This window comes from Drosophila biarmipes, chromosome 3R (genome assembly GCF_025231255.1).
Source record: "Drosophila biarmipes strain raj3 chromosome 3R, RU_DBia_V1.1, whole genome shotgun sequence".
NCBI classification, from domain to species: Eukaryota; Metazoa; Arthropoda; class Insecta; order Diptera; family Drosophilidae; genus Drosophila; species Drosophila biarmipes.
Window position 1 is genome coordinate 28,810,416 of NC_066616.1, and position 9,572 is coordinate 28,819,987.

The 9,572-nt window shown below is 41.8% G+C and overlaps 1 protein-coding gene across 5 annotated transcripts; it reads right to left on the reverse strand.

The window, feature by feature from the left end:
• Positions 1-342: 342 nt before the first annotated feature.
• LOC108024742 (bestrophin-4) lies at positions 343-9,300 on the reverse strand. 5 transcript variants are annotated; one of them, XM_017094842.3, is made up of 8 exons: positions 8,910-9,300; positions 5,880-6,086; positions 4,740-4,850; positions 3,691-4,447; positions 3,391-3,633; positions 1,766-2,426; positions 1,599-1,643; positions 343-943 (listed from the first exon to the last, which is right to left on the reverse strand). In XM_017094842.3, exons 2-8 carry the CDS (start codon positions 5,948-5,950, stop codon positions 621-623), a joined length of 2,211 nt encoding a protein of 736 aa, XP_016950331.1. In that variant the 5' UTR covers positions 5,951-6,086; positions 8,910-9,300; the 3' UTR covers positions 343-620. The 5 variants fall into 5 exon arrangements, with proteins under 5 accessions (XP_016950331.1, XP_016950329.1, XP_043950332.1 ...); XM_017094840.3 differs by having other exon boundaries at positions 3,244-3,633; XM_044094397.2 differs by having other exon boundaries at positions 3,244-3,633; positions 8,904-9,300.
• Between the last annotated feature and the right edge of the window lie 272 nt (positions 9,301-9,572).

A 9,572-nucleotide genomic window follows, 5' to 3' on the forward strand; every position in this document is an offset into this window, starting at 1 on the left:
CATTATTTAGTATACCCCAATTGCTAAAACAAAACTTCTAGCCTTCATCTTGCGATGTGAAATGGTTTAAGAAATTACATGTATGTATTTAACAAGTTTTTATATAATTTATTAAGTCTTTCCGTAAAAACATTTAAAACTGTATACTTTATTCCTCAAAAATATATAACAATTTAAAACTCCGCTAAGAAAGCCAATTTTATTTTAAGTTCTTGATTTAATAAACCACAAAAATATGTTTTAAAAATATTTTTCAATTTTACAGTCCACAATTGTTAAGCACTTTCTTTTTCAAAAATCAGCGCCAACCCAAAAACAACCGAAAAAATAAAAAACAAATCATGAGCCATTTACAAAATAACTTATATTTGTAAAATTCAAAAAACGTTCTACTTAGATATTAGTATTTGTGTTATTAACTGCGTTAATTAGGTCCATCATCACTCGAGCTCTTTTAGAAGTTATGAGCATTCTTAAACTGTCCGTAACTCTGCGTATTCTCAATGTCAGCGGCATATACGTTATATAGTATAGGTATTTAAGCTTAGCAGCTCAGGTAAATTAAATAATGCACTAGACTTAAACTAGGTAAGTGTACGAAACAAAATACTAGGGTTTGTTCAACTGCCGTTGATGGCGTCCTCCGACTTCATCGTCGAATTGGAGAGTTCTCCGCCGGCCAGAAGATCGGCACTGGATGCCACGGCGGGCATTTGGGACTGCGGCACTGCCACATTCACTGGGATCATTGGCACCATCGGCACTGCCGTGGTCTCCATTCCCGGGGCGGTGCTGATGGTTCGGGCCAGATTCTTCTGCTGGCGCATCAGCTTCTCCTTCTCACGAGCCGCCTTCAGCTTGTCGAAGTCATCGCCCTCATCCTCCAGTTGCGCAGCCGCATTGGCCAGCAGATCGCTGGAGGACCTCAGGTCCATGTTCTCCACTGCAAAAATATAGGATATATATTACAAAAGAAATCTTATTTTTTGAAAAAATCAATGGCAGCGTGCAACTTCTAAATGGCTGGGGACTAATGCTAGGCGGGAACCAATATGGAGTTGGAATTACGGGTTGTTGGCTACCTACTTGACCGGGCAGAAACCCTTGTCTGCGGCCTTACGTAGTTTAAAATATTAAATTTAAAGGGCTAAGCTGGGGTTAGTACTTAACAAGTGGGCATCGCTTTTAAAAAACACATGCCAATCGCTCAACAAAATTAAACAAAACAAGAAAATTTTAATTAATTAAAATATAAAGTGTTTAAACTCAGAAAAATTTTTAGTCCTATGTTCGAAGTCATGTTTGTTAAAATAAAAATTAATTTTTAAGAAATGATCGTTTTAGCATTTAAATAATTTAATTTAATTTAGAATTTAAATAAATAACTTATGGTTAACGCAAAAACTGGTAAGATAGCAATTTTTGGATTTTATCATTTTAAATAATTTTCTGATACGCAAACTAAAAATAGTTGTAATTCGAAAATAAATCAAAAATCAACAAATAACACTAATTGGGGAGAAATCAGCAACGATTACGTAGAAGAGCAAGCGAAAATATTGAAACGAGTTAATATGGCCAATGGATGTGAACTTTACCGGGCGTGACGAACCACCTGAAAACCTGCGGTGCATCGGGCCTCTCTTTAAAAGTTCCCGAATTTGTTGAAAATGAAGATACACAAATGTTAAAATGAGAGTTTAAGAAGCGGCTGGGCATTCTAACACATCCGCTTGCGGGGATGTTGAAGAACCTCTGGACTCACCTGTCTCCCGGCTGGCTGTCTTTTGGGGATCGTACAGGGACTTGGAGCTCTCGCCCACTGGTGAGCTGGGAGCAGTGGCTGCATTGGACAGGAGCAAGGGACTGCCGCCCGCTGGAGCTGAAGTACTGAGCAGGGCATCCACTCCGCCCGGTGGGAAGAGAGTGGGTTCGTACTGGGACTGGGCACGATTATAGGAGGGCGGACGTGCTGGTATGTCCACCGGTTCCGAGTGGGCGGGAGGCGGCTGCAGCGGCCCAGAAGGGGCAGCTCCCGAGGACGAGCCCGCTGCAAAGATGTCCATGACATTGGGGCGCGGATCGTTGGCCCGCATGGATGTGATGGTGGCCTGCTCGTCCACCTCCTCGATGACCTGTTGGGTAATCCTCAGACTTCCAGCTGGTTTTCCCGCCGACGTAGCCGATCCCACAACTCCTCCCGAGAGGCTGGCCGAACTGGCGCTGGCCGGAAACTTGTAGGGCTGATCCTGGCTGGGCGTGGCCGATCCCGGCCTGCTGTCATCGCGACTGAGGAACCGCTTGAGTGCCGAGGCCACCGTATTCACCCGGGACAGAGTACCCGAGACACTCACTAGCGAGGGCGAGGATCCCAGGCGCATTTTGCCATTGCCAGCTGAGAAGTGTATGCCACTGGCATCATCAGCCTGGTTGGAGATAAATAAATTATATATTAGATTGAGATAGTCTTAGTGGTTAGTAGCTGGCTTATATTCTTAGTTCCGCTGTGCCCGGATTACTCGAAACCATTGAGTGCTCAAAAGTCAGTGCAGCATAAAGCATTGGAAAGTCGTGCAGTGCGAGTGCTGTTAGAGGCTTTAGGCTGTGGACAGATCTCTTAGACAATTAGAATCAAAAGTTAGTATTCACATTCTTAAAGCATAGAGACACAAACACCTTTCTAAGATTATGGTTAGACTGGAGGTGGGGCACAGTAAAATAGGCTCAAATAAACAGGTAATATAATAGATCACATCAAATTTATAATTGCATTCCCAAGCAAACTACATTTTTTAAATAATGTTTTGAAATACATTTTCAACATATTCTCCAACAGAAATCACTAAGGGTTCATTTTTTCAGGTCACCGCTAAGTAGATAGTCCCATTAGTAAGGCTTATCAACTAATATAATTCAATAAATACTTGAATAATTACTTGAGCCTTTACTGTGCCCACCCCTTATAAATACACACTCTGTACATCTAGATTAGGTTTTATATATACCAAGCACCGCTGTGATTCAGAATGCCAATGAGCGAACTGTGATCCCACAAAAGCAATGTCTCTTCGTGTTGAACAAGAAAAAGAGGTTAGAAACTTGTAATTTCGATATTGATTCGGATTTAGTTTCGATTTGGATCAGTTTGCTGGACGAGAGATGATGAATTTGGTTAACCAATCGAGAGTTCAGGTGCCAATGCTTCGTAACGCTAGGGAATGCAGCCAACGTTTTGATTCTAACCTCCTCGTCTGCCGAGCCCTTGGGAAAGTCATAGGTCACGGTCTGGACCCCGGAGTCCGCGACCGGACCTTGAGCTTGAGCCCCCGGAGCAGGGGGCTTCGCTTCCGCGGCGGCGGCGGCGGTGGGGTCACCACTAGCATTACCAACCATTTCATCGATCCGCACGGAGGACATGGTCGAGGGCATGGCCGCGTTCTTGGGCACCTCGATCTTGGCAGTGGACGGCTCCGGATGGTTCTCCCTGAATCTCTCGGCAGCTATGGTGTAGGGCAGCTCGTTGGGGAACACCTCGTCCCAGTACTGATCCTTCAGCAGCTCCGGATGGTCATGGTGCATCTCGTCGACGATGAGGTAGGATACCTGCAGATTACGATCCACCATCCAGTTGACCTAGGGCACATATTATATTAGTATTATGGCTATATCTTTAAACTATCTTATACCTACCTCGAAATCATCATCATCCTCGCCGAAGGGATTAATCAGGGACTCGGCCACCTTGAGCCAACCCATGTAGAAGAAGAACTGCAGCGTGGTGAAGACCGGAAAGTACAGATCCACCTTGTTCAGGTAGGTGGTATTGCCCACCACCTTGCCATCCGTCCACTGCTGACCCATGCAGCAGGTGAGGAAGTAGGAGTAGACCGCCAGGGTCACCACTTGCGTGTAAACTAGGGGCACACTGATGGTATCATAGCTGATGAGGAGTCCACACTGACCCCTAAACTTATTGAGCTCATCGATGATCGTCTTCACCGCGAAATCATCACGAATTCTGCCCTCCTTCCGAGCTCTAGTTATAATACTAGCGGCCCAAACGATGGGCAACCAGTGTTTGGAGGGTCTGGGAAAGGCCTTGTTCATGGTCTCTATAATGGTTTTCTCATTATCATTTAGCAGACCCGCCTCCACTAGATTGTTGAGGCCCGGAAAACGTTTCTTCACACGAGGGGAAACATTCGCCAGGACCATGGTCAAACACAGGCACACATAACGCATAATCGTTCGTCTCATCATACGTCCTCGTTCGTCCTGGCCATGCACATTGGAGCTGACGAAGACCGCAATGGGATCGGGCCAGGGAATGGAGGTGTACTGATTCCACCAACGGGTCATCACAATCGAGACGTAGAAACCCAGCACAAAGGAGAGGGGTATGAGTTCTCTATAACTATCACAGTACTGAACAATGGCCTCAAAGGTTCTGAAAGAAAGTAAATAGTATGAGTCACAGAAGAAGATGTTGCTTTCAGTAGACGATCGGTAGAGAAATGATCATATATGTGGTATTTTAATATCCACTGATTTTATTAGCACCTTTAATTTGCTTTGAATTAGTGGGATTTTTGATGATAATTTTAGGAACAGTGCAAGACAGACAAATAAACAGACTTTTAGGTAGTAAAACACTTTGTACATTCTCGTGACATTTAAATTGTAGAGTTTTTAATAATATTTCTCTTTCGATCTTTTGATGAACTTTATCCAATACTCACTCTTTTTGGTTAGCGTTGAGGCCGAAACGATACACCATGTTGATGGCATAGTAAATGGTCAAGAAGGCCAGAAGATCCAGCCAGACCAGCTTGTAAATGCTTCCTCGCCATCTGAAAAATGTTAAAGGGGTTGTGTTAAACTTATAAATTGGTAATTATTCCCCACTCTACTCCCTTGCCATCAGCCTTTATAAATAGACCGTGAACGTCAACTAATCAGCATACTCTGGCCCTTATCAGGCAATAAATACTTCTGCCATGGATCCGTTCCAGATCCCCCACTTGAAATTCGAATTTGCCTATATTGACCAGCGGCACTGTGTCTGTGAATGAAACGTCACCGCGAATTTAACCTGCTGATACGAAACGATAATTTTGGCCACTTGTTGTTGACACAAAACGTCATAAAACATATGCATGTGTGAGATTGGAGCCCTCGAAATATAAACATTGTCTGTAGAAATGTGCGACTGCCTTGACATGACGTCCAGACGATATTTATAAAGCTTATCAGCCGAGTAAAGCGTGATATAATGAACAATCAAACGATATCTTTGGCCGAAGAAAAGGTACTTCTGGCTGAACCAAAACAACAATTTATGGCTATTTTTAAGGAATTTTTGAAATTCACTTGCTTTGTGGAGAATAACTAGTGAGTCAGGCTGGGAGATTCCCCTTTTGACCAAGGGGCATTGTTATTGACCATTGTTAAGCGATAAACCCATATCAACAGCAGCCTAATTAGATCATCAAACTAGTTAACTGGCAGCCAAGTAGATTACACTAATATGCAGAGGGAAAATGGGGAAAACTCAACCCCCTCAAACTCATTATTAAATTATAATTCAGCCAACGAGCCCTGACAGATGTCAGAGTTATGAGAACACGGGTCTAGATTACACGCTTCCCATGGAGGGGGTGGCAGATACTTCTGCGGCAATTGCAGTTTGCCATATGAAGGAAAGTGGAAAAGTTCTGTAATTTGCATTCGCCGCCATTGTGCTTCTCGGCTGGTTATCCCATCCAATTGTCCAGAGTGTGTCAATGCTCTATAATTAGCGAGCGAGCTGGCAATTTCGCACTGTACTTCCACATCTGTCGATCGTCGGGTCGAGTATATAAGACTTTAACTTCACTCACCTGAGAAGCAATTTAAGAAAACAGCCAAAGCCGCGACAAGTGGCCACTTCGCTTGTGTACGATATTGTCATTTTTCTCTCCTGTTTTTTATTTCACCTCCAACTTAGTGTGTTTGCAGAGCTCTCTTATAGCTGAGATTGTTGTGCCGCCTGTCTTATCGCGACCCACACATCGCTGTTTGTCGAAAACGAAAGTTCCACTCTTCACCTGAAACCAAATAAGATAGAACACGATTTTTTATAGAGCTCTGGGTTATGTAATAACGGAGGAAGTACGGGCAATTACTCATAACAGTACCAGGAATCGTTGACAGAGCTCCTATAACCAGTACAATAATGCAATTTAAATTCTAAAATCGATTTTTTTCACAATTAGACATGCGACGAAAGTTGAGAAGGTAGCCTGCAGCGCGGAAAACAATTGAAATGCATTTAACATTTAACAGAAATGCAACAGCTTCGGGCTGATTATATTAATTGCAGCAATTTATATAGTCTATGCGGCTCAAAAGCCTCGATGCATGTTCAGATACTTGTGTATATATGTATCTGAGTACATCTCTGAACTGCGAAAACACTCAACTTTGCGTGTGGGCGATGTCAAAGTCATCGTTTGAGCATTTAAGCGGTCTCCATTTGATTTCGAGAGGTGTCTCTGGGGGTCAGCCTCCAACGATTAGATACCAATTAACCAAACAAACAGTCCCGAATGCCATCTAGGCACTACCTATTCTCTATTTTAGATTTCGGGGAATAACTGGGGGAAGTACATTATGTAATAGGGCCAAGATGAGCTCATTGAGTTGGGTTTTCCTCGTATAGAACTTTGTTTATCTCCCCTGTACTCTGATGAATTTCGGTCCCAAAAGAGAGACAGTAAAATGCGAGAACTTCTGCGAACCGGTGAGCTAATGATCAGAAATCACACCACGGTCTCGACGCCGAGCTCAAATTATATTACCAAGACCGATCCGACCATGTGCCATGTGATCCAATCCCGGCCTTTCTGCTGGGGAGAACATGACATCATGTATGGGTCTGCTTATTTAGAGGGGATCGCTAGGTATGCTTAAAACCGATCATTCTTTGTTCACAGAAAAAAATTAGATATCACTAGTATATAAAAAAATATTATATTTTACTGAAAAAATTTAAAACGATATAAATATTTAATTCAAAAGTAATTTTTAATGTTAGTAAAGAAGTATAATACTAAAAATACTTTAAAAATTGATCTTATAAATTTCTGTGTGTCTTTGTATACCTATATTAAGTTTGATTTATTTCCGACATGGCTCAGAAAACTCATAAAAAAAACAATGAAGTGACGTAGTCCCCTGATTACCAGTTCGAATTTGAATAGGTAGTCAAGGTAACTCATCGCTTTTGAGGGTTTACAATGCTTTGTGATTATTTTACTATAGTTTAAATATGAATTTTGTGTCTGATGATCTATCACTCCCTTGTAATCCAATGGAGCTGAAATGGCATATGTCTGAGAGCGTCTTAAATTCTGGGTAAACAAAGGAAAAAGCGATAAGAACGAGACTTTCGACTGGATATATAGTGGGTATAAAACAAATAAGCTAATTTATCGTATATGTGAACGATGTGTGCAAGTAAACAGACGCAAACAAGAGAATAGTTGTTTTGTTGGATAAATAAAAAATGCGAGAATTTTTGTAAGTGTCTTACTAAGCAAAAATATTTAATAAGAGGTATAATCTTTAAAGTTAATACTTCATAACCATGGGAAATTCCAGGTTCAAATGCTAATATTTTGACTGCAGCTGTACAAATCAATGCCATTAAACAACAAAGGAGGATCATTATTTATTGTTCCATTTTTGTGTTCAAATCTTGGCATATAGAGGGTAGTCTCAAAGCGAACCCTTTTCCATATTTCATCAGTCCCCAAAGTGGCACTCGAAGTGATAAACAGTCCAGTGTCATTTTGCTGATTTCTTTGTCTCTTATTGTTTATTAAGCAAACTTATCGATGCGCTGGCTTCGCGAGAACTGACCTCTTCCCTTGCCTTTACATAATGCATTTCGCTTTACGGACGCAATATTTGCAGATCAAACTTTCAACGTCAACATTGTTGACCTATAAAGACAAATATATCGGTCATATTTACGGAGACTTGTCGCCATTATCAGGCCCATTAGCATAATACTCAATATTCGTTACACTGATTCAAACTTGACGACAACATTCGAATCCAAATGACCGAGGTTAATGACTTTTTCGGCGAACATTCGGCTGGCGACTTTCGAGAGTTGTCAGTGGGCCAGAAAGGCGCGTGGCTAAATTTAAATTATTTTCAACCGAGAGCACCACATTGCATTTTATTAAAATTCTTGGCATTACAGACATTTCGCGTAGGAAGAAATAGAAAATTAGGTAGACAAGGCGGCAGTGGGAGGTAGTTGAAGTAGGAGATACAAACTTTAAATAAACTTAAAGATAGTGGAAATAATTCTTGAAGTAGAATATTTAAATAATACTTTAAAAAATAACTAAACTTTACAGAATAAACTCAATAATATTTATTTCAAGAATATTTTAAACTTTTTGTTCAAAGAGATAAAAACTATTTTTCTTTGAGAAACCCACAAAAATATTGTAATATTTGATAATTTTGTTTGCTGAGTCTGAGGGTCAACTATTTAAGTTGTTACATATTCACAATTTGATTTATTATTTTTCCGCTTGGCAATTGTTTTATCTGCGGTGAAGTTTGTTAATAGCTTCCTTTTGGTCGCCCAAGTAATTTGCGTAGAGATTGCAGTTGCAAAACCCAAGTGGATGAGTCACATGATGAGAACGATACATATATGATATCCACAGCACATGTAAATGCTATACCTAAGGGCATTTGAGTTTTGATTTTCACATTTTGAGTGGGTTGTCCGATTTCGGGACTGGCAATCGATTTTAAATTCGCTCGTCACGCGTTCGAGACCGATTTTAGTTGTTATTCCTGGCGGTGCAGTGTTATTAAACCGCTCCATGGTCACTTACACTTACATTTGATGTTGATTTGGCTTTGCTTCCACGGCACGCAAGCGGCGGAGCAACAATAAAGTTAACAAATTGGCAGGTAGCAAAAATAAAAGGTAGCAGAGGGCTCAAAACTAGCACTTTGTTGTTGATACTTTTAGTGGTGCAGGTATGGGTAGGGGTTTATGTACAGCGAGTATTCTCTCCACTTGGCCTTTATGCTTCACTATTTTACGTCGTCGTTGCCGCCGAACTTCTTACACAAACACAATCACAGACAAAGGCGGGCACAACTACAGGGACAAGACAGCGGCGGCCATTCAACAAAAATCGCGTTCTTAGGGTTTTCCGTTTCTGGCAAGAAGCCCTTTTCCCACTGGTTTTGGCCACTTCCGCGCTCAACGACCGCCAATGTGAAACTGAGACCACCGCCATGCGAAAATCATGCACTCGACTCGGCGTACAGCTGTGCTGAAAGCGAGTGCGAAAATCCGAGAAATGGGAGAGGCGAGGGAGCGAACAGAGCGTCAAACTGGTTGTTTTGAGAGCCGGCGGAGAGCCGAAAGGCAGATAAGCCGAGCACAGGGCGGGATTCGATGGAGAAAGGGGGTGGGCGCCGGAAATTGAGATACATTTTTATCTACATTGTTCTTGATTCGAGAACAGTCGTTCTATAAAAACGTGTGAGTG

Excerpts from the sequence above, each read along its gene's own strand:
- LOC108024742 (XM_017094840.3), bottom strand. The coding sequence starts at position 5,950 with ATGACAATATCGTACACAAGCGAAGTGGCCACTTGTCGCGGCTTTGGC. Across the intron at positions 4,448-4,739 it reads CTCAACGCTAACCAAAAAGA|AACCTTTGAGGCCATTGTTC; the intron begins GTGAGTATTGGA and ends ACTTTCTTTCAG. Across the intron at positions 3,634-3,690 it reads AGGATGATGATGATTTCGAG|GTCAACTGGATGGTGGATCG; the intron begins GTAGGTATAAGA and ends TATGTGCCCTAG.